At 42.0% G+C, this 24,903-nt stretch overlaps 1 protein-coding gene across 1 annotated transcript in view; it reads left to right on the top strand.

The window, feature by feature from the left end:
* The first annotated feature begins 733 nt into the window (after window positions 1-733).
* Window positions 734-24,903, top strand: part of CHD1L (chromodomain helicase DNA binding protein 1 like) — a 58,642-nt gene continuing 34,472 nt past the window's right edge. The window contains exons 1-7 of the mRNA XM_077770515.1: window positions 734-888; window positions 12,943-13,055; window positions 16,409-16,515; window positions 17,025-17,139; window positions 17,742-17,773; window positions 20,289-20,370; window positions 23,139-23,301. Coding sequence (XP_077626641.1) covers window positions 756-888; window positions 12,943-13,055; window positions 16,409-16,515; window positions 17,025-17,139; window positions 17,742-17,773; window positions 20,289-20,370; window positions 23,139-23,301 — 745 coding nt within the window. The 5' untranslated portion in view covers window positions 734-755. The remainder of the gene's footprint in view (window positions 889-12,942; window positions 13,056-16,408; window positions 16,516-17,024; window positions 17,140-17,741; window positions 17,774-20,288; window positions 20,371-23,138; window positions 23,302-24,903) is intronic.

A 24,903-nucleotide genomic window follows, 5' to 3' on the forward strand; every position in this document is an offset into this window, starting at 1 on the left:
ATCATTAACTGCAGTTATTTGGTTATAATTTTGTATTGGTGGTACTCTTCAAATTATAAATTACTACATCACAGATCCACTCAAAACTGGTGTTGTCATGGTGACCCCTAATCTAGCGCGTTGCTTCAATCTGCTCCTCATAATTCACTTGAGAAATCCGTCGTGGTAATGACAATGTTTATGATTTTAATTTCCTACCATTCAGAGTTTCCTAACTTTGGTCGACAGTCAACAGCAAAGATTAAGAGGATTTCGGGGCTCAAACTAATTTATCCCTGGTGCAAACTGAAATGAGTACGTTATCCTTTACAGTCTCGCTGTGAGTCGCTGGAGGGCAGGGACCATGTGGTACCGAATTCTATAATCCCACAGCCCACCAGACTTAGGTATGTACCTGGCGCACAGTCAATGTTGGTAATAAAACAATGGCGAGCACTGTCTGACCTCCCACAAGCCGAGAGCATGCAGAGCGCAACCGGAAGAACACGAACTGAGCCTGAAGGTTTACTGCGAGCACGGCTCTTGGCCACAACTCCGCGCAGGACGCGTCCTCTGGCGCGGCGCGTCGGGNCGCCGCGGGCGGAGCCTCTCTGGGCGGGATGGAGCGCGCGCTGCGGGGCGGAGCCTCTCTGGGTTGGGTGGAGCGCGCGCCGCGGGGCGGAGCCTTTCTGGGCTGGACTGAGCGCGCGCGCCGCGGGGCGGAGCCCTCTAGGCTGGAGGGAGCATGCGGACGCGGGGCGGAGCCTGTCTGCTGGATGGAGCGTGCGAGTACGGGGACGTGTGGTGGCCGCGTGCCCGCCTTCTTAGTGGCCCTTCAGACCCGGAGCCGAGCCGTGGCGGCGCGGGCTCGGGTGCAAGAGCAGGACCTAAGGCAGTGGGGCCTGACAGGTCAGTGGCGCCGGGCCAACTTCCGCCGGGGCCTGCCAACTCGTTGGGACTCGCCTCTGCCGCGCCGGGGACTCCGCTTGCGGAGCGCACCTGCGGCCCCGCGGGTGGGCAGCCCTGTGGGTCTTTACCTGCCGACTCCCAAGGCCTTCCCTTCCTGCCCCTTCCTGAGGTGGGGCTGGGCACAGAGGAGTCCGGCCTGGGGCCAGGCGGCCGTGGCCTCCGCGTGCGCAGCGCAGGGGCGGCAGGCTCGCGATGAATGGGATTCCGGGCGGGGAGGTGAGGCCTGACCGCCGCCCCGGCACACTGGTCCCCGGGGGGGGAGGAATTCGGTGAGACTCCTGTCCCGAAGCTAAGACCTTTTTTTCTGAAGAAGCCGAGGCCGTCCTGGCGCACCAAGAATGTGGGATTAAAGTTTCTGTTCTTGTGAGTTTGGAGGTCTGTCCTGGGGGATTATTTCATTAGTTGCTCCTGTAAAAACTTCCAGAATTCGTTTCCTTGCTGCAGTTTTTTCGTCGTTAACCGTGCGGGTGCACGGTTTGATAGTTTCCCATTGGCTAATTTTCCCCTAATGCTCTGTTTTAAAATACGCAGCTAAGCTGCAATAAATGTATTTTAGTTATACTAATCCTTCCCTAGAATCTTTGAAGCTCAAAACTTGTCTACAGACAGGGTGACATCATCTCTTGTGGGTGGAAAGACCCCTATTTTCTTATTTTCCAGCCTGGCCCCGCTTGACTCGCCTCCTTCCAGTCCTCATTTGTAAAATTGTAAAAGGGGGAACACAGCGCCTGGTCTTTAACTGTATTATAGAAACTTGGATCAATAATAACAGCGGTGTTAGTCCTTAAATCATTTATTGAGTGCTACTGAGAGCCACATACTGTGAAGTGTCAGGTATAGAGATGAGCAGAACAAATCCACGGGCCCTCCCCTTCTAGAGTTTCTACACTGGAGACTGTGAGTGCTTCCAAAAGTACAAAAGAGTATGCATTGAACAACAGAGTATGAATTATCTACTAAATTCCAAGGAAGTGTGAGGCTTTGTTCGTTCTCCAAATGACGCAGAAGGTGGCAGTTCTAGGTGAGCTTAGAAGAGAGATGGATAAAGATGAATGAGCAGGATACAGACAGGAAGGCGAAAGACCTTTCCTTTCCTGAGTCTCTGAGGCTGTAAGATCGTGTATCTCTGTGTCTATCAGGAGTATGTGTGCAACCTAAGTAGAAATTTATGGACTAGTGTTAATATGGGTATTCTGACTACAATTATATGTTTGTGTATGTCTGTTTTCTTGCATGTTTTTTTAGGTATGATGCTTTGAGAACGTGTGTGGGAGAAGGCTGGATTAAGTGTGCACATTGATACTGGAGAAATGTCTACATGGATGTGAGCTGTTTTAGTAGAAAGATAAGATAGGAGGTCATACCTCTGCTTTGATGAGTTAGTGAATGAAGAAGGAAATAGGTGGAAACTTAGTGGTGGGAATGGATACATTGGTGATGGAAGGAAAGAAAATGATAGAAAACAGGTATAGTCACAAGAATAACCATTATATATTTTAACTTGAAATTCCTATTTCTTTTTTTAAGTGTTGCGTGTTTTTTTTTTTAAGTTTATTTATTTATTTTGAGAGAGAGCAGACATGAGCAGGGGCTGGACAGAGAGGACAGAGAATCCCACACAGGCTGTGCGGTGTCACCACAGGGCCATGATCCCACCAACCGTCGGATCCCATGAGATCCTGTCAGATCCCGCGAGGTCATGACCTGAGCCGAGATCAAGAGTTGGACGCCTAACCCATTGAGCCACCCAGGCGCCCCTTGAAACTCCGATTTCTATTAACTAGAATTTATGCTCTGCAAAATGATTTTTTGTGAGTTGGCTATAAACCCTTACTGATTTTTTCTTTTGATTACTGAAGTAGTACATATTCTCTGTAAAACATTTAGAGTAATACTCTTTGCATAAAGAAAAAATCAATTGCAGTAGTCTCATTACTGTTGATATGTTACCGACCTTCCTGCCAGTCCCTTGATCTGTGTGTGTACATATTTTTTTTCTTCCTTTCTGGGGCAGGGTATGGAGCAAGGGAGAGGAGCAAAACTGGGGTTTCATGTGCATGCTTTTTGGAAACAACTTTTTCTTTTATTATCGTTTAGTCTCTTTTGTCATTTAGTCTTCCTCAGTATATTTAGTGGGTACAGATCTTCCAATGAATGGATGTGCCATAGTTTAGCCAGATAATAGATAAGAATTTAGATTCTTACTTTTTTTTGCTGTTAGAAATACTAATAAATGTCTTTGTAACCAAATATTTATTATGCTCAAATATTTCTAATTCTTCTAAGGCAGCATTTCTAGGCGAAAGAGTATGCAAAATGTTTGCTCATTTTCCCACATTCTTATTTACCAACACTGATATTCCGATTTGAGATGTTAAAAATGGTGTTTTGTTGCTTAATGTTTGTGTCCTAATTTTGATGGATACTTGGATATTTGTCTTCTTTTTATTCCTTGTCAGTTTATGCTCCTTGCCTATTTTTTAACTGTTTGTCTTTTGCTTTGTTGGATCTTTCTTGCATTAATATTAAATATTTGTCACGTGTGTTAGGAATATGTTTGCTGGCTTGTTATTTGTCTTTTGATTTTGAATGTGTGTGTGTGTGTGTGTGTGTGTGTGTATGAGAGAGTGAGTCTGTGTGTGTGTGTGTGTGTATTTCAGTGGTGAAATTTAAAACTTCTTTGTAGTCATATCTTTTGGCCTGTTTACAAATGATTTTTTGCTTTTAGTATTCTGCTTAGACGGGGCTTTACCACTCTGAGTTTATCGTTGTCTTAATATTTTTCTTCTAATACAGTTATGATTTCTTTATATTTAAATTTTTATTTCCCCAGAAATTTATTAGGAGGCAACTTGACTATTTTTTTTCTCTTTAAAATACATAATGGGGGCTCCTGGGTGGTCTTAGTCAGTTGAACCTCTGACTTCGGCTCAGGACACGATCTCACGGTTCGTGAGTTTGAGCCCCGCATCGGGCTCTGTGCTGACAGCTTGGAGCCTGGAGCCTGCTTCATATTCTGTGTTTCCCTCTCTCTCTGCCCTTTCCCTGTTTGCGCTCTGTCTCTCTCTCTCTCTCAAAAAATAAATAAATGTTTTTAAAAAATAAAATAAAATACATAATGAATTACTCCACTTTTTGAAAACTGATGAAACAAATATTTTATTCTGCAGTATTCTTCCCAGTGATTGAAGAATTTTTTAGTTGCTCTTCCCCTCCCGAATAGTGTGACAGATAAATCCCATACATTTCAGTGAACTTCAAAAACCCAACATACATTTGACCATAAAGGAATGTTAGTACAACTTTGTTTTTGGAATATGCAGACCTATTCTTGCTTTTTTGCCTACTTTTCCACTACAGGTGTACCTGAGGTTCATTTGGTTCCAGACTACTGCAATACAGTGAATAGTACAATAAAACCAGTCAAGTGAATTTTTGTTGTTGTTGTTTCGTAGTGCATATAAATGTTATGTTTATACTACACTGTGGTCTATTAAGTGTATAATAGCATGAAAAAAAAACCCCAATGTAGATATCTTAATTAAAAAATACTTTATTGCTGAAAAATGCTAACCATCATCTGAGCTTTCAAGTGAGTTGTAATCACTGATCACAGATCACCATAAGCAATATAATAATGAGAAAGTTTGAAATATTGTAGAATTACCGAAATGTGATGCAGAGACACAAAGTGAGCAAATGCTGTTGGAAAAAATGTCTCTGTTGGAGACTTGCTTGACTCAGCGTTCCCACAGACCTTTAATTTGTAACAAACAAACAAACCCAACTACAGCATCGGTGAAGGGCAGTAAAGTGAAGCACAAGAAAACAAGGTACGCCTGTACCCCTCATCCTCCTGAGAGGTGGACAAGAGAATTCAAACAACTCTGTGACGCATATAGCTGATGGGCACCCTCACATTGATGTCTTCAACCCCGAAGCCTGCCTTACCACATCCTGGAGGCTATAAAGTGAAAGACTACATTTCCCACACTCCCTTGTAGTTCTGTTGTGCCTGATGACTGTGGAGAGATTTGGAAGGGGGATATGAGGGAGAAGCCACAGTCTGGGAGGGACTCAGGTTTTCTGCATTTCTCTTGGAGCCTAGTCCTAACTTCAGAATGGACTGTGGCCGAGGTGGGTAAGGTCCCGGAGCTGACAGTTGGAGTAATGGTCTTGTGAGATAATGGAAAATACGTTTTGGTCTCTGCTCCCTGGTTCCCAGAACAGGGCTCCTGAAACTCCTGGGTGACAGGAGTATCTTTTTTTCTAATGAGGTGACTCTGTGGGTTCCCGGATGGCTCTTGGGTGGGGGCTGGTCACAAGAAAGGCCAAGCCATAATTAGAAGCTTGGAATTTTCAGCTCCATCCCCCACTCTCTTGAGAAGGGAAAGGGGCTAAAAATGAGGTTAATGATTGATGATGCCTACATGATGAAGCTTCCCTTAAAAATCCCAAAAGTACAGGGCTGGGAGAGGATAAAATAGGATTGTTTTCTTAATTCTCTGATAGTTTGTTATGTGTATAAAAATGCAAGAGATTTCTGCGTATTGATTTTGTATCCTGCAATTTTACTGAATTAATTTATTCTAATAGGGTTTTGGTGGCATCTTTAGGGTTTTCTGACTATAATATGTTATCTGCAAATAGTGACAGTTTTACTTCTTCCTTTCTGATTTGGATGCCTTTTTTTCCTTGCCTGGTTACTGTGGCTGGGGCCTCCACTACTGTGTTGAATAAAAGTGACAAGAGTGGGCATCTTTGTCTTGTTCTTGATCTTAGAGGAAAAGCTTTCAGCTTTTCACCACTGAGTATGATGTTTGCTGTGGGCTTGTCATAGGTGGCCTTTCTTATGTTGAAGTATATCCCCTCTGTACCCACTTTGTGCAGATTTTTTTAATCATAATTGGGTGTTGATTTTTTTTGTCAGATACTTTTTCTGCTTCTATGAGATGATCATATGATTTTTTCATCCTTCATTTTCTTAATGTGGTTTTCTTAACTGATTCATTTGTGGGTGTTTATCCTTTTATCCCTGGAATAAATCTCACCTGATCATAGTGTATGATCCTCTTAATATATTGTTGAATTCAGTTTTCAGTAATTTGTTGAGGTTTTTGCAGCTATTGTTCTTAAGGCACATTAACCTATAATTTTCTTGTGGTGTTCTTGCCCGGTTTTGGTATCAGGGTAATATTGAACTGGTAAAAACAGTTTGGGGGTATTACCCCCTTTTCTTTTTTTTGGAGACTTTGAAAAGAGTTGTTATTCTTCTTTGAATGTTTAGTAAAATTTACCAGTGAAGCCATTTGATCCTAGACTTTTTTTTTGGGCGAGGGAGGTTTTTGATTACTGATTCAATCTCCTTATTAGTAATTACTTACTAGTCTGTTCAGATTTTCTGTTTCCTCATGATTCAGTCTTGGAGGGTCGTATGTTTCTAAATATGTATTGATTTCCTTTAGTTTGTCCCGTTTATTGGTATGTAATTGTTCACAGTAGTCTATTAGCTTATTTGTATTTCTTTGGTGTCAGTTGTAATGTCCTCTCTTTCATTTCTGGTTGTATTTACTTGAATCCCTTTTTTCCTTGATGGGTCTAGCTAAAGGGTTGCCAATACTGTTTATCTCTTCAGAGAACCAACTCTTAGTTTCATTGATCTTTTCTCTTGTCTTTTTATTGTCTGTATTGCATTTCTTTCTGCTCTAATCTTTGTTATTTCCTTCCTTCTACTAACTTGGGCTTCATTTGTTCCTCTTTTTCTTGCTCCTTGAGGTAAGATGTTAGGTTATGCAAGATTTTTCTTGTTTCTTGAGTTAGGCATCTATCTCTATGAACTTTACTCTTAGAACTGCTTTTGCTGCATCTCAGAAGTTTTCATATGTTGGGGGCGTCTGTGTGACTCAGTCGGTAGGGCGTCTGACTTCAGCTCAGGTCATGATCTCACGGTTTCTGGGTTCGAGCCCCATGTTGGTCTCTGTGCTGACAGCTAGCTCAGTGCCTGGAGCCTGTTTCAAATTCTGTATCTCCCTCTCTCTCTGACCCTGCTCTGCTCACGCTGTCTCTCCCTCTCTCTCAGAAATAAATTTTAAAAAATAAAAAAAAAAGTTTTCATGTGTTGTATTTACATTTTCATTTGTCTGAAGGTGGTTTTTTCATTTTGCTTTTGATTTTTTTTCATTGACTTTTTATTCAGTAGCATGTTGCTTAATCACATTTGTGAATTTTCCAGTTTCCTTCTTATAATCGATTTTTAGTTTCACACCATTGTCATCAGAAAATATGCTTGATATGATTTCAACCTAAATTTGAAACTTGTTTTGTGGCCTTACATGATTTATCCTGGAGAATGTTCTATGTGCACTTGAGAAGTTACTTTTGGATGGAATGTTCTATATACATCTGTTAAGTCCATCTTATCTAATGTGCCATTTAAAGCTGATGTTTTCTTACCAATTGATGTAACCATTGATGACCTAACCATTGATATAAATGGGGGTATTAGAATCTCTTACTGTTACTGTATTACTGTCTCTTACTGTTATTGTATTTCTTACCTCTATTACAGTCTCCTTGTAGGCCTGTTAACATTTGCTTTGTATATTTAGGTACTCCTGTTTGGGTACATAAATGTTTACAAATGGCATATTCTCTTGTTGGATTGACCGCCTTTATCATTAGGTAATACCCTTCTCTACCTCTTATTACAGATTTTGTTTCAAAGTCGATTTTTGTCTGATGTAATTATAGCTACCCTAAATTTCTTTTGGTTTCCATTTGCATGGAATATCTTTTTCCATCTCTTTACTTTCAGTTTGTTTATATCCTTAGGTCTGATGTGAGTCTCTTGTAGGCAGGATATAGATTGGTCTTGTTTTTTTGTGTTTTTTTTTTTGTTTTTTTTTTTACCCATTTAGCCACTCTGTGTCTTTTGACTGGAGAATTTAGTCTTTTAACATCTGAAGTGATTATTGGGGCGCCTGAGTGGCTCAGTTGGTTAAGTGTCCGACTTTGACTCAGGTCATGATCTCACAGTTTGTGGATTTGAGCCCCGCATCGGCTCTGCACTGACAACGGAGAGCCTGCTTTGGATCCTCTGTCTCCCTCTCTCTCCGCCCCTCCCTGTGTGCGCACATATGCACTCTCTCTCAGAAATAAACATTAAAAAAAAACAAAGTGATTATTGATGGGTATGTGCTTGTCTCCGTTTTGTTAATTGTTTTCTGGTGGTTTCATAGTTCCTTTGTTCCCTCCTCTCTGCATTCTTCCTTTGTGGTTTGATGACTTTCTGTAGCAGTATGCTTGGGTTCCTTTTTTATTATCTGTTGTTTGTCTATAGGTTTTTGCTTTGTGGTCACCATGAGGCTTACATATAACAACTTACATTTATAACTGTCTGTTTTAAGTTGATAACAACTTAAATTTGATCTCATTGTAAAACTCTACATATTTACTCTTCCCATACCAGCATGTTATATGTTTTTGATGTCACATTTTACAGCTTTTTATCTTTTGGGCACTTTAATTGTTGTAGTTACATTTATTTTTACTACTTTTGTCTTTTAACCTTCATACTAGAGTTATAAGTGATTAATCCTCTTCCTTTAGTATATATTTACCTTTACCAGTGAGATTTATACTTTTATGTGTTTTGTTGTTACTAATCAGTTTCTTTCTCTTCAGCCCCAAAAGTCTCTTTAACATTTTTTGTAAGGCTGGTTTGGAGGTGATGAACTCCTTTGGCTTTTGTTTGTCTGGAAAATTCTGGTTTTCTTCAGTTCTGAATGATAACCTTGCTGGGTGGAGTACTCTTGTTTGGAATTTTTTTTCTTTTAGCACTTTGAATATATTGTGTCACTTCCTTCTGGCTTGCAAAGTTTCTATGATAAATCTGTTGATTGTTTTATGAGCATTCCCATAAACATATCAAATTGTTTTTCTCTTGCTGCCTTTAATATTTTCTCTTTAGCTTTTGACATTTTAATTATAATGTATTTGTTGTGGGTCTCTTTGGATTCATCTAATTTGGAACAATTTGGACTTCCTGGATTTGGATGTTTGTTTGCCTGGATTTGGATGTTTGTTTCCTTCCATCAGTTAGGGGAGTTTCCAGCCATTATCCCTTCAAATAAATTTTCTCCCTCCTTTTCTCTTACTTCTCCTTCTGGGACTCTATCATGTGAATGCTAGTGTGCTTCATGTTGTCCCAGAGGCCCCTTTAAGCTATCTTCATTTTTTAAAAATTCTTTGTGCTACTCTGGGTCAGTTCTTCTATCTTTAGGTTTCCAGATCTTTTCTTTTGCTTCATTTAGTCTGCTGTTGAACTCCTCTGTTGTTGTTGTTTCCCAGTTTAATTATTGTGTTCTTCAGCTCTCTGAGTTCTGTTTGGAACTCATATTTTCTGTCTCTTTGTTGAAGTTCTCATGTAGTTCATCCATTCTCCTGAATGTGATGAGTACCTTTATGACCATTACTTTGAACTCTTTGCCAGGTAAATTACTTAGCTCAGTTTTCTTAAAGTTTCTTCCCCAAAGTTTATCAGTTTTATCTTTTGTTTGGAACATATTCATGTATTTCCTCATTGTGCTTTTGACTTTCGCTATGTGTTGGTTTCTTTTTACTTTTTAAACTTTATTTACTTTTGAGAGAGAGAGAGATAAAACTTACTTTCAACCCTGTTAAACTCCTCTTTGTGATTTCCCAAGCAGCCTATTTTATTTTTAATAGTTCCCATTCCTGGAGGGTGTGCCAGTCAGTCTGGCACCTCTAAAGGTGAGGATCTTAGTCAGCACCTCCATTCAGGCTGATTGGAAGCCAGACCCTTAACAGCTTTGAAAGAATGCAAATAAATACTGTCTAGTGGGACTGCGAGCAAAAGCCCCACAGCCAGTTGTAAGGTGTCCCCTTAAAAAGTTGGTCAGCAGTGTCAAAATTGGGGTTCCATACAAGTGTATAAGTGACTTTCTGTGAGACACTGGTGAGTTGTGGCGGGGATGCAGCATGAGGGTGCAAAGCTGGCACCTCTGGCCTACGTTCCCTGAGAACACCTCTGTAGCCTCTAGATTGTGAGACAGCTGAAGCCTGCCTTAAGGCTGATGCTCGAGGACAGATGTTTCAGTCTGGAGTCTGTTTGGTTCTCTGGGGGTGGCTGCATGCCGGAGACCATCTCCCCAGCTGTTACAGACCTGTGGGACCCAGGAACGCAGCCCGCCTAGCCACCAGAGCCAGGCAGCCATGGGGTGTCTCCTGGGTGGCAGTCACCAAAACCAGGGCACCAGATGTAACAGGCGGGCACCGGACATACGTGAAAGCTTCCCTAGAGAGAGTCCAGCTCTCTGGAGTGTGGCAGAGGGAGAGTGAGGGTAGTGCCCGCCCTGCACTGTCTCAGGGAAGGTTTCTCATCAGCTGTTAGATGTGTGTTTCATTGGAAGCTTTTCCTCAGGGTACAGCTCCGATAAGCGAACCAGCCTCACTTATAGAAAGATTGAGCTCTTGGCTCTCTAGCCTCTTGCTGTATCCTGGAGGTGGTAGCTGTTCAAGGACTCTTTCCTCATTGGTCAGAGTGTTGTAAAGCCATGACAATAAGCCCTGCCGGTCACCAGAGCCAGTCAGTGTAGACGTGAGCCCTGGCAGCAGCTGCAGAAATCAGGGCTCACCACACGAGGGTCTGATCTCCTTTCTGGAAGATACTGGTGAGTTGGAATGAGACTGAGGGAAAGCGCAAAGATGGCATCCATCATTCCATTCCCTGAGAGTACCTCTGTAGGTCCCTGGAAGTGTGCCAAACCAGCAGTCTGTCCCTCCGGTCAAGGCTCATGGACAAGCACATAGGCCTCTCTTTCAGAAAGACTTGGGGTGTGTTTCTGCCTTCTGTTCAGTGCCCTGGGGTGGTGGTCTGCTGAGAACAGAGTCTCCCAATTGTCACTGTCCCAGAGGACCCAGCAACACCAGCCCTCCTCACCTTCAGAGCCAGCAGTCATCCCCTGCGTAGCATTTGTTGAAACCAGGGCACCCGAGGTAAAATCGAGGGCATCAGATGTTTGTAGAAGCTCCCCAGCACCCAGAGGGATAGTGTGAAGATGGCACCCAGCGAAGAAAGAAAACAAAGGGAGGGGGGTGGGGAGGAGAAGAGGAAAAAGGGAAATACAAAGAAAAGAAAAAAAGAGCTGGCACCCCTCCTGCTTTAGCTAGACGGAGAGAGAAGATGGTGCCCACCAGCTTCCATCCCCGGAGAGTAGTCCCCAGGCCCCAGCCCCTAACACCTATGCTCTGCTCTTAGCAAGGGAGTGTGAGCACTTTTCAGAGGGCTACTTCTGTGCTGGGCCCTGGGGCAGGGGAGTCTGTGTGCAGGTCCTTGTAGAGGTGCTCCCCAGTTTTCTACCACCCTGAGGGTTTTGTGGATGCTGACCCCACTGGTTTTCAAAGCCAGATGTTTTGAGAGCTTGTCTCTTCAGGTGCTGGTCTCAGGATTTGGGTGCCCAGTGTGGGGGGGCACCCTTGGCCCCTCCCCATTGTGGGTCATGTCTCGGGGTGGGGTTTATGGCGAGATAGCATCTCCGTTTTTTAGGTTTTTTTCCAGAGGAAATTGCTCCATATATAACTATAGATTTGGTGTATCCGTGGGAGGAAGTGAGTTCAGGATCTTCCTACATTGCTGTACTTTTAAAACTTTATTTTATCTCTTTAATTTTGTTTATTTGTAATTTAGTATAGTTGACACAGTTACATTAGTTTCGGATATAGGACACAGCAATTCAGCATCTATATGTTATGCTGCATCTGTATGTTATGCTACGCTCACCACAAATGTAGCTACCATCTGTTACCACTTAATGCTATTCAAGTATCATTGACTATTCCTGTGCCATCCATAGCTGGAAGCTTGCATCTCCCATTCCCTTTTACCCATTTTGCCCATTCCCTCCCCACCATCCCCCCAGTGCCATGTTGCACTGGAACCTCAGTTATCTGAATTTGCTAACCTAGAAATGGGGATAATACCTAGTGTATGAGATTGTGATAGATATTAAATGAGACAGTTTATGTAAAGTGTTTACTGTTCTTCCTGGTATTTAGGAAGTGCTTAATAAAAATAGCTTGTTCATTTTTTTTAATATTCTACAATTATTATATACCATCTAGTTTATTTTTTCATTAAAAGATTTTTTTAAATATTTATTTTTGAGAGACAGAGAATGAGTAGGGGAGGGGCAAAGAGAGAGGGAAATACAGTATCTGAAGTAGGCTCCAGGCTCTGAGCTGTCAGCACAGAGCCTTACACAGGGCTCAAACTCATGAACCGTGAGATCATGACCTGAGTCACCCAGGCGCCCCCATTTAGTTGATGTTTAAAGGTCAGTAGTTCAAACCAGAAAGTTATGTTTTTGTTAATAGTATGCTTGGGGTCTTCCCTTTTCCCTAGATATGGTTATTCTCTGAAACTGGATTTTTTTCCTCAAGGGAGAGAAAAAAGAGAGCAGAGGCTCCGTGTGCACTATTACATTCTCTGTGCAACATTATTTCAGTTCATAACAGTGCTCTTCCTCTATTGAAACACAATTTAGTCCTGTGCAGTCTTTGTTTCCTTTAGCACAGAGAGCAAACTGAAATGGTTGCAGCTAAGCGACAGACACGTGCCCTCCATGTGTTGTTTGTGGTTATGTTGCATGGGTACCGCCTCTCTCCTAGAGTGGACACTGGCACGGGAGCCAGGCACTGGAGAGGCCAGCTCCTGGGTTGACTTTCTCATCTGTCAAGTACGTCCTGTGACACTGACAGGCTGCTTTAGGTCTTCAAATGTAACAGTGACTAAGTTTGCTTAAAAAGTCATTAGGAAAAAAAAAAGTCATTTAGAAGTCAGCAAATGTTTACATTTCTATAACTTCCTTGCACAGGAAATAGCTGGGGTGGTCTTTAGTTGAAGTCTTTGGAGATCGCTTGTATGTGCACTGAAATGCCTGCTCTCTTCAGACCTGCTGTATTTTTTATTTCTAGGGATTCATTTGCGTCCTTATCAACTGGAGGGGGTCAACTGGCTAGCCGAGTGCTTCCATTGTCAGAATGGCTGCATCCTGGGAGACGAGATGGGCCTGGGTAAGACCTGCCAGGTATGTTACTGTGGGGTGACCTGCGTTCGTCTCCACTAAAATACCTCCTTGCAACTCATCACTAGCGTTTAGCTGCTAGCTGCTAGTAAGTGTTTTTATATTAGGGCCTTTGTTAAGAGATCATGTCCTTGGAATTGACTTTTCTACTTATGAGGATGGTTTTGAACTGTGTCACTATGCTTACCTAACCCTGACATTGGATTGCAATTAAAGGTCAGGGTTTGTCTCTGTGTAAATCAAATATACCTTTCCCAGGGACCAAATTGACTCTGCCCTCCTCTGCGATACTTCTATCTAGTTAACTGGATTACTTCTAATATTTATCTCTTTTCCTTAGTGGGTGGTAGTAGGTGGTAGAGCTACGTCTCATTTCTGTGCTGTGTGAGAGAAGTGCAGAGGAAGTATCCTGTCTTCCAGAATGCCTTGGCCATCTAGTGGTAGAACCCAGTTTAGAGACCTGGAGAACCAGATGTGACCTCCTTGGGCATTGATAAGCAGGCAGTGTGCTGAGATCAGTTATTCTGGTGAGGTGGTCACCACCACAGCCCTGTGTTGACAGATGTCAGCGGTAGGGTTGGCTTGCTTGAAAGTTCCGATACTGACACCCCTTGGGTTAGTCACACAAGGTTTACTCATCTGTAGAATACCAAAGGAAGTCAGTGCAGTCAGGACATACAGCAGAGGACACTGATCAGAAACCGGGGCAGTGTACGTTTCCCATACCAGGAAACACACAGAATGAGGTCTCATCAGTCCTTTTAGAAGCAAGTACCCCCTGCAAGTCTGACCTTTCATACTTAAACCATCCAGTTGGAGCAGTTCTGCACATGGTTCTGCACCTTCTGTCGGACTGTGTAGGATACGACTTTATCTAAGCCGAGTAGGTATACCCCATTGATTTTGGCGCTCTTCAGAGTACACAGTGACCTGTGAATCTGGTGCCCTCAAGGACGTTGTTTGTCACCTTCAGGTTTCTCGGGCAAATAAATTGGGTTCTAGTGCATTCCTGAGCTAAGAGCTGTAGAGCTAGAACGAAGGTAAGTTTTCTGGATGTCTCTGGGAGCCAGGCCTCTTGAGAGACAGTTGGGTCATGTACGGAGCCCCCCACCCTTTGGGGTGTCCCAAAGGAGACACCTAAAGCAGTCTCCTTTGCTTCCCGCATTGGGACCCCCTGACTTCATTCAGAGCCAGCAAGTTCCACTTGTCCTTTGCCTCTCTCCAGGGTGTTCCTATAGCTCTACTTGAAGTGCCCTAAAAACATTCTAACATCTTGCTAAAATTTCGCTTAGAATTTTATATCTGTGTTCATGAAGGATATTTGTCCATAGTTTCCTTTTCTTACAATGTCTTTGGTTTTAGCGTTGTGGTAAAAAAGATGGAGTCATACAATGAATTGAGAAATATTCCATCCTCTTCAGTTTTCTAAAAGACTTTGTGTAGAATTGGTATTGTTTCTTCCTTAAACGTTTGGTAGAATCCACTAGTGAATCCAAGTTTGGTAGATATTATCTGGTTTATAGTAATAAAAGATAAATTTGCTCTCAATGGTATCCTTAGCGAAAGCTGAACAGAATGAGTTTATTCTAGTAAGTACTAATTGGGTGATTGTTCTGGCACAGTGTGCTGGGAAGCCATGCAAAGTTAAAAAGGGAAATTATTTTCACTGTATAATTAATGCAATCAGTTAAAAAGTAACTGTTACCCTCTAACCACACACTCTAACCATAACCGTGAACAGGAGTACAGTATGTCTTAAATGGTTAACATAGTGAGCATATAGTTTATTTGCTTGTTTAAGTAGGCTCCATGCTGGTTGTGGAGATCAGTGTGGAGCTTGAACTCATGACCCTGAGATCAGGACCTGAGCTGAGATTAAGAGTCCAACACTTAACTGACTGAGCCACCCAGCAGCCCCTGTAGTTTGTATTTTATTAATCTAACATTGTCATTGTAGTTATCCATTTTATTTATTATATTCTTCACAGTTGTTTTCTGCTGGCTACATAGTACTCCGTCAAGAGAGTTCATTGTAATTTACTTAAATATTACACAGATGAGGAATGACTGGGTCCTTTCTTTTTGTGCTATTTAACCTTACTGTGAACATCTTTGGGCATATAGCCTTTTCAGGGTTTTGGAATGTGTCTTTAGGATAAATTTTCTCAAAAATGGTTCAGCATTTTGTTTAAAAAAATTTTTTTAATGTTTTATTTATTTCTGAGAGAGAAACACAGTGTGTGCAGGGGAGGGTCAGAGAGAGAGGGAGATACAGAATCTGAAGCAGGCTCCAGGCTCCGAGCTGTCAGCACAGAGCCCAACGTGGGGCTCAAACCCATGAACCGTGAGATCGTGATTTGAGCCAAAGTCAAAAGCTTAACCAACTGAGCCACAGGTGCCCCCACAGCAACCTTAAATTTCAAAGAAACTTTTAATGTTTTTTGTTTTTTGTTTTTTGTTTTCTAGGAGAGAGAGAGACACACGGCGTGAGCAGGGGAGGGTCAGAGAGAGAGGGAGTCACAGAGTGAAACAGGCTCCAGGCTCTGAGCTGGCAGTCAGCACAGAGCCCGATGCGGGGCTCGAACCCACGAACCACGAGATCATGACCTAAGCGAAAGTCGGACGCTTAACCGACTAAGCCACCCAGGCGCCCCAAAGAAACTTTTAAAAGCTGTGTGTACAACCTTATCCTAAAACGTGCCTATTTGGCTTTACAAAGAGTTTGGTTTTTTAAGACCTATTTAAGCTTATGAATTATTTATCGTTTGTTTTCCTCACTAGAACGTATGCTCCAGGAGAGCTGGGAGCTTTGTCTGGTTTGTTCAGTGTTATATTCCAAAACTTACAACAGTGCTTAGCAAATAGAAGGTGCTCTATAAATGCACGTGGCTGGACGGCAAACCTTAGGGAAAGGAGAAAGAGAGTTAGGAAGGCAGGAGGCCACCACGTGGTAGGTCATATGTAGTCACATCCTGGAAGTTCTTGCCTTATGGTTTCAGAGTATTCTTGATCTTGTGCATTATTTGCATTTTTTCATTTATTTCTGTTTGTCTTTCCTAATTTTTTCCCTTCACATTGAAGGGTTAATTACATAAATACTGAGTGAGCATCATTGCTTATTAACTGTTGATGTAATCGAGTACCATGAATTTCTTTGGCCATTATATTTACACATACAGGATTTCGCTCTAGGAATGGATGACTCTCCCAATGTGTGGAAGATTGCACATTATTTTTTTTGTGCACCAAGTCTTCTATAAGAGTTGTGTTCCGTACAAGGCTGTGGGAACTTGGTGGTTGTTTCTCATGGGAAAGTAATAATGTTATAAAAATTGCCTTCTTTTTGTGTGTTCCAGACCATTGCTCTCTTCATTTATTTGGCGGGAAGATTAAATGATGAAGGACCATTTCTGATTCTTTGCCCCTTGTCTGTTTTGAGCAACTGGACAGAAGAGATGGAGAGGTACTGAAGTTTTTTACATTGAGTATGATTTTTTTTTTCTGGTGGTATGTCAAATACGATAAACATATTGTTCTAAGCAGTGATTTTATTTCTTCCAGAGAACTCTGACAGAATCTGATCGGTGGGGGGAGGGTCCAGTGGATGTTATTGTTAGTTATTATCAATTTGAAGATTGGTACTCATTAAATTATGCTGAGCTAAAGGAGAAACCACCTTTTTCACAGGGAGGTAGGAAGTAACCAACGTGGAAAAAATTAGTTTTCTCTTCAGAATTAGCACCAAGTTCTTGTAGATGTTCATCCGACCCTTCCATCTGTTCACATAGAAACTTAACCTATAGGTTTACCTGTTACCTTATTTAAGATTTCAGAGTTCTAGAACTCTTTCTGGTTACAGGACATGATGAAGTCTGCACGTCAGTAATCTTTTCATGAAATGTAGTTTTCTAGATACACACACTTCCCTTCGGCTCTGCATTGGTGTTCACCTACCTCTTTTCTTGGATCCAGGTTTGCTCCAGGACTTTCCTGTGTCACATATGCAGGTGACAAAGAGGAGAGAGCCCGGCTACAGCAGGACATGAAACAAGAGTCTCGTTTTCATGTGCTGCTAACTACCTATGAGGTTGGCATTCCTTTCTCTCTGTCAAGAACTCTTAACCTGGGACTGTAGAAGTTGTAGAATCCACTGGAATTAAGTTGAATTTATTTGGAGAGCATGCATTTTTCTGGGAGGAAAGTCTACTCTCATTAGATTGTCACAGAGGGATTGTGACCAAAGGAAGTGAAGGACCACTGTGTTCCAAATTTGTTGGCTGTCTCTCCCTCTGGTGCGACAAGAGTGAAGGTGCCCCGGTGAAGGGGTGGCATTTGAGCTGCCTGTTGGCCATGAAGAGGAGGAAGGAGGAGGCAGGCAGGGGAGAGGGTTTTGTGGGCTGAGCCGCTGTCTTTTACTGCAGGATGAGAGTAGAGGACACTCAGTGCCAGTGTCCTCTGAAGTTTTTAGTCTCTAAGTGAAGGCAAGACTTTCCTTCCACTTGTGCCTAGGTTTTGTTTTCCTCTAAAGTAGCGCTACTAAGAAGTTATGTTCAGAACTTTTTTTACTTAGTAAATGATTAAGACTTAACTCTCCTAAACTATAGGATTTAGCTAACACGAAACTAGCTTATTAATACCAGTTACATTAATACTAGCCTTTATAATGTGTCTTTTCTCTTAATTTTTCAGATTTGCTTAAGAGATTCATCATTTCTAAAATCGTGAGTATGTTGCAGTACTTCAGAAACTGTTGAATATAGCATGAGAGTTACGTCTTTCCTTTACGTTTTAGTACTTTGTCTCTTTTGTGGTCTGTCTGCACATCTCCATGAGTATGTCTTCCATGAGTCTCACCGGCCAGTGGCACAGCAGGAGTCCTGCGAGCCTGTAGGCTCGCCCCTTCCTCATTAGCTGCGTGTCCCTGGTCACCTAACCTTAGTGAGCTTCAGCTTCTTCATCAGGAAAATGAGGATAATCTCTACTTTGGATGGCCGTTGTGAGGATTAAAGAAGGTGTCCATGGTGGGTGGTTAATAAATACTAGATTCTTTACATTGCAAATTGCAAAGATACCTTTCAAGACTGCTATTTGGAGAGTTTACTACAGTACAGAAAGTGAATTATTTGAGCCTTTCTTGATACTTGAAGTATCTTCAAGTAGCAGCCAGTGCTATGAAATTAACTTTTTAGGAAGGGAGTTTTAAATATACTTTTAATTAGTTAGCTTCCAGGCTTTCACATCAGCTCATGAAGCGTAGGGAGCTGAGGTTTAATTCTTCCGTTCCATCTGATACCAGGGGTAATCGATTGCAGTATAGGGTCAAGACTGCAGTGACCACATACATTCAACACCACCCAGACTCTAGGTACAGAAGAAAAGGTATGTTGACAGGATTTCATTCTCCATAGCAGGTGCAGTTTTGATGTGGTTAGGTGGGGATTTGCGTCTGTAATATCCAGGAACTTTTTGTTTTCAAAGCGTTTCTTCAGTATTTCAGATGTTATTTCTCATCCAGCTTCTTCTGAGTTGGATTTCTATTTTCATCTTATTTTGAGATGCTAAAGGCAGTCACAGATTTCATGACTTCTAACCCGTAAGTTCCATTTAAGTGAGCATGTTATCTTACTCTTCTTAAGAAGAAAATAGGCTTCCCCTCTCTTTTCCTTTTTTTATTACTAATATCCAACTGAATATTTGTTGAAGGTCTCTTTCCTGGAAAGACACTGTTTGGGAGTTAGCAGCAGTGCCAGGAAAAGAAACTGAAGAGCCCCCAGGAGGACGTGGACTGCAGCAGAGGGAGAGGCACTGTACAGTATACTGGCACTCATAGTACAAGGCAGGATGTGGGAAGTCTCAAAAGGCGAGAAGAGTGGGTCGTAGATGTTTTTGGTTACTTAATGTATCCTAGGTGATCTTCATGAAAATCCCAGTAGGCAAGTGTATATCTTACAAATGAAGAAAGCAAGAAATTAGGTAGCCATGCCAAGGCCACGTTGCTAATAATGGCAAGACACCCCCAAATGCAGCACTTAGTGTTGTGGAGACTTTTTCTTTTAATTTTTTAAATATTTTTATTTATTTCTAGGAAAGAGAGATACAGCGTGAGCAGGGGAGGGTCAGAGAGAGAAGGAGACACAGACTCCGAAATAGGCTCCAGGCTCTGAGCTGGCAGTCAGCACAGAGCCCGATGCAGGGCTCAAACCCACGAACCACGAGATCATGACTTAAGCGAAAGTTGGACGCTTAACCGACTAAGCCACCCAGGCGCCCCTAATTTTTTTTTTAAGTTTGTTTATTTTAAGAGAGAGTGAGTGGGGGAGGGATGGGGAGAGAGAAAACCAGGAGCAGTCTCTGTGCACTGTCAGCATGGAGCCTGATGTGGGGCTCAATCCCAGGAACCACGGGATCATGAACTGAGCTGAAAGCAAGAGTTAAACACTTAACTGACTGAGCCACTCAAGTGCCCCATGTGGAGGCTTTTGAAGAGTGTCCCAAAAAAATAAACATCTTGAGGTGCCTGGGTGGCTCAGTCAGTTAAAGCTTCTGACTCTTGATTATGGCTCAGGTCTTGAGAAATTGTTGTAACTTAACTATGCTACAAAATGTGCTTTGGCAGCAGCCGTCAATGACTTCCATGTTAGCATATCCAATGGATGTATCTACCTGGACATCTGTAACGTTTGATCTTACTCACTGCTTCCCCAGTTTTTTTAGTTACACTTTTTAAGCTACCGTGACACCATTTTCCCTTAATTTTTCTTCTGGGTTTCAATCTCAGCAGCACAAAATTCTAGCGTTATGACCTTGACCTAGTTACCTAATCTTTCTGAGCTTTAGTCTCCTTGTTGGTAAAATGAGCCCAATAGGGCCTACTCACCATATTCTTTTGGATTAAATAACAGACGTAAAGCCCCAAGCACAGTGTCTGGGAGCTAGTCGGTGATTACAAGCGTTTCCTTTTGCTTTCTGTCTCCAGCTCCTTCCTTTCCGCCTTTATGCACAGGTCTTTCCTGTCTTGAGAAAAAAATTCCCTTAAATGTACTACCTTATCTAGATGGTATCTCATGTACAAGGCAGTCTTTCAGATAAGAAGGCACCTTGAGTGTGTTTCTAACAGAATGGCCTTAATATTAGCCTTCCCAACAATAGTTAGAGTTTTATGGGAAGACTGTTTGGCTATAAGATAGGTGTTGGAGTTTTTACACAAAACTGAAAGCTTGGATTTTTCTCTCACAGCTTCCCTTGGAGCGTTCTTGTTGTGGATGAAGCTCACAGGTTGAAAAACCAAAGCTCCTTGCTGCATAAGACACTTTCAGAGGTAAACTCATAGGACAGTCTTAGTTTTTGTATAACTTCCTTTAAAAAAATACTATTTTAGGCCTGTGTAGAGTCAGCGAAGTTGAAACATTTTTTCTTTCAGTCAGATCTCTGCAGGGCTAAATAAACATTTTGCGAGTGACAGAGTAGTACTTAAATGGCTTCACTTCTCCTTCCTCTCATCTTTCACACAGGAGATAACATGTACTGAACTCTGGTTATCAGGTAATAAGATGCTACCCCAATAAAATACATTGTATTTTTGGAAATGTTTCAGCTCTCTTTTGATCTTCTTAAAAGGGGTAGTTCTTTAAAAATAATCTTATTATAACTCTTCTGTCTGCAATAGCAGACATATCCCCCCATTTACCTTTTTAAAAAATTTGACAGTTCACATGGAGTCATGAGGAGACCCATTGCATGCCATTGACTATTAGCTCCAGTCTCTCTTGTCTTTGTCATACTTTTGAGTGTGACACCCTTGATCTCCTTCCCTTCTCTTGATCTCTGGCATCATTCTGGCCCAGTGAGAAATGAGAGATGTCAGTGTAGCCCTAGCTTTGCCCTCTTTTCTGAGGAGCGAGTGGAACAGCTTGTGAGTAAGGAGTGCCCTTCTGTTTGCTGACCTAGTAAAGGCTTGTTCATGATACCACGTGTATGAATTCCTGTGACTGTCGCTGAAGTCTAGTCCCTGTCCCATAACAAATCAGGTAATAAGATTAGAGGTGATTTGGAGGAAAATCTTAGGTCTGGATTCTGTATTTAATGGATAAATGGTGGAGTTTTTACTATTTTGATGCAGGGATGGTCACTGTCTATTATTGGTCCAATCTCAGAGATGACTGTCCCCTGGTGGGGCTGCCTCTGCTCTGTGTTTGCCTTCTTTTAGGGACTGTTAACAGTATCTTTTCCCCAAAGTCTCTGGAAGAGACTGCTTCATGATGTATAATGCCAGGTCACTAATGTAGAGTGGGAGAGGAGAAGCCAGTGTTGTAGAGGAACCCTGGGCTTGGAGCAGGGAAACTAAGTTCTTGTGCTGGCCCAGAGCCTCTCCTTGTTGTTCATACGGAAACTAAGGCCCAGGAATTCTGTGAGGAATTCTGTGTCATCTAAGCATTCCTTTGTAAGTGAGGTTTGAATTACAGACAACTTGTTGGCTGGAAAGAAGTGCATGTATTGAGGGAGCTGAGAGGTGGACGAATATTGTTTTCAGCTTGTTTGTGAAAATTGGAAGCCATTTGTAGTGAGACATAGGGAGTTGGTCATACAATTTATGCTACACCTCGTTTACACTTACAAAGTACATTCACAAAGTTAAGTCCCATACCTTGACAGAGTGAGGCTGCCCTGAAAGATGATGTAGATGAATATTTAACAACATGAGAAATATTTGCAAGGTATCCTACACAAAAAGTTTATAGAATACTGTACATAAAGAGATCATCTCCAGGTTTTTTTCACCCAGGAATAAATTTTGTTGCTAAAATGGACACTACTTTGAGTAAGTACATTAGCTCATGTGACTATAAGTTGACTGTGGTCACCAGCAGCCGTCATATTCTTTGGTCACCCCAGCTCTTTGCTTGGTGAGCATAGATTATAAAAATGTGGGCTGGTTATTGGAAGCGTTTATTTCTGACCAGTTCCCATACTCAGAATACAGGAAACCATTGCCCTACAGGCAGACCAGGCGTGAGTGGATGGACATTGATTAGACAATTTTAAAACAAAACAAAACAAATAGCATTTTTAAATCAGTTTTAATTGCATTTCATGTGTTACCTTTCCTTACTACAAAAGCTGTATGGTCTTATGACCCTTTCCCAAATCTAAATACAGAAACACAAGAATAAAAATAAAAACCATTAATAATTTACTCCCCTGCATATATCTGCTGCTATATCCTTTGCTGTGTTTATGAATGCTGAAGCATATACACATGCGTATTGTTCTAGAAATCAAAAGAGACTGTTTTTGTATCTAGTAAGTGTACATATGCATATAGGTGGGTATATAAGTACATATACTGTATTTAATTTTTTTAAATGAAATGTGCAAGATACAGCTTTCTGGTTTTGCTGCATTACTTAACTCAAATGGTATAAGTTCTTATAAATGTCAACTTAGAGCTTGTCCTTTGCTTAACCTAATATCTGTAACTGTTTTTCCTAACCCTATATTTCATTCTCTTATTCTTGGTGTTCTTATCAACTGCCCAAAACTTAAAGAATTTCTTTCATTTGGGGCTGTATAAAGCTCAGAAACCTCCAGAAATCTTGATGTTTTGGATGTGATACACTGTGAAGTTTTACAAAAGGACACTCTTTTAGTGTAGATCTTCTTGCTTCCTGCTTGTGGTGGGCCTTATGCTATAGCTTTTTCAAACTGCTTAAGTGTATACCAGCTGCCTCTGAAGTTTCAGTAAACTCACCATGTGGGTAGTAACATACCACTTGAATTCTCACAAAGATTGAACAGTAATAACCATATTGAATATTCATGCAGTACTTCAGAGTTCACACAGTGATGTTACTCACCTCCTTGTAAGAGTATCTCATTCCCAGGATTATTATCCCCTTCCTGTAGTTGGAACTGAAGGGTATTATTTCCTACATCAAACAGCTGGTGTACACTTGAACCTGAGTCTTCTGATTTCATGTCTTCGTGGCCATCCCATTAAATCATGCCTCTCTTTGTAAAGGTTTTGACAGTAACTTAGACTTGCTTTTCGAGGTTATGGATTTTTAATTTTTATTTTATATATTTGAGTTCTCAGTAGTCTTCAGTCTCCTGTTGACCGGAACTCCCATCCAGAACAGCCTCCAAGAGCTCTACTCACTGCTCAGTTTTGTGGAGCCTGATATATTTCCCAAGGAGCAGGTGGGAGATTTTGTTCAGCGTTACCAGGATATCGAGAAAGAGTCTGAATCAGGCAAGTTCCCTTCCTACAAATCATGCCAAGAGGTCTGGGCCCAGAAGCTGCCCTGGTGCACAATAGACACCAGTTAAAGATAGAAAAGAAAGAGAATCGATAATCAGAGGACACCTTCCAGGGAGAAGGAGCCACAGAAAGCTAAGGTGGTGCTGCATCCCCTCATGTTGTTCCCAATTGTCTGCTCTTCATGATTCTTACTTGTTTGTTATGTGATTCTCCAGTAGGGCTCCTTGGATCATTTTTGGAAGAAATGGGAAGTATCTGCTGGGGTGCAGACTTTGTTTTTACTCATGTGTAATTTCTATAATTTTGTAAGCTGTTTCTTGAGGCAGAACAGTATGTGGGTGCTAGAGGCCCAAACCTCTGTTCAGCATTCCATGGTGCTGGGGTTTCTGTTAGCTGTGCACCCAAATCACAGTCTGGGATGGATGGATGGATGCAGGAAGTGAGGCCGGGAGTGTCCTCATTTGTACAGGGCCAGCTGCGCCTCCTTCCTCTTGCTCCTTTGCCCCTCTGCCGCGCAGAATTCTCTGTCCCTGTAGTAATATCCCAGGATGAGTGTTCGAAACCAATGCTGGGCATGCCTGCTAGTGGGTGTGCATGTCCTAGTGAGTGGGAGTTGGACAGGCTTCTCAGCCTGCCTGTACTGCAAGCAGAAGTTTCCCCAGGGAGCCTGCTCTCAGCGCCTCCACGTCTACGGTCCAGATAAAATACATGCCAGCCCGTCACATATCATGTGGGACATCCTCCCATTAAAAACATATTTTGTTTAAGTGGAATTTATATTTCACTCCATTCTTGAATTTTTGTTTGCTGTACTTGGCAACCCAACATGCAGCAGAATGCCAGCTCAGGCTAGTTTTTGAAGTTCATGACCCTTGGGGAAAGACCAAGGGCGTTGAAGTGAAAAGAACTAATGCACCATTAGCATCCAGCTGGGTGACTTTGGTTAAGGTGTGCTTAATTTCTCAGAGCCTTGCCTAACTTAGCTCTAAAAACGGGGATAATAGTACTTGTCCTACACTTCTAGGCCCTTATGCTAGTCAGTCAGATTAAGTGCAGAAGTATCCAGGAAGCAGTACAACTCTGCAAATGAGGTTATTCATAAAAATCAAGTTTTTTGAGTGTTCCTAGTTCTTGAGTTGAGAGCCAGTAATGATTTCAGGAGGAGCTGGGAAAAAGAACCTGGTGAAGGAAGAAACACAGCTGATCCTTCAACACAGGGGTAGGGTGCTGACTGCCCCCATACAGTTGAAAATCTGCTGCAACGTTTTGACTTCCCAAACTTAACTGCCAATAGCGTGCCGTTGACTGGGTGCTTTACCGATAATGTGAACAGTTAAGACATATTTTGTGTGTTATATGTATTGTATACTGTATGCTTACTATCAAGTGAGCCAGAGAAAAGAAAATGTTAGGAAAATCCCAAGGAAGAGAAAATACATTTACAGTACTGTATTGTATTTATGGGGGGGAAAGTCTACACTTAAGTCAGCCTGCGTAGTTCAAACCCGTGTCGTTCAAGGCTCACCTGTACTATGAAAAATAACTAATGGTCTAGCATGTGGAATTGGTATGAAAATTTTATCCTACACTTTA

The sequence above is a fragment of the Crocuta crocuta genome, unplaced genomic scaffold, assembly GCF_008692635.1.
Source record: "Crocuta crocuta isolate KB4526 unplaced genomic scaffold, BGI_CrCroc_1.0 scaffold733, whole genome shotgun sequence".
Taxonomy (NCBI): Eukaryota; Metazoa; Chordata; class Mammalia; order Carnivora; family Hyaenidae; genus Crocuta; species Crocuta crocuta.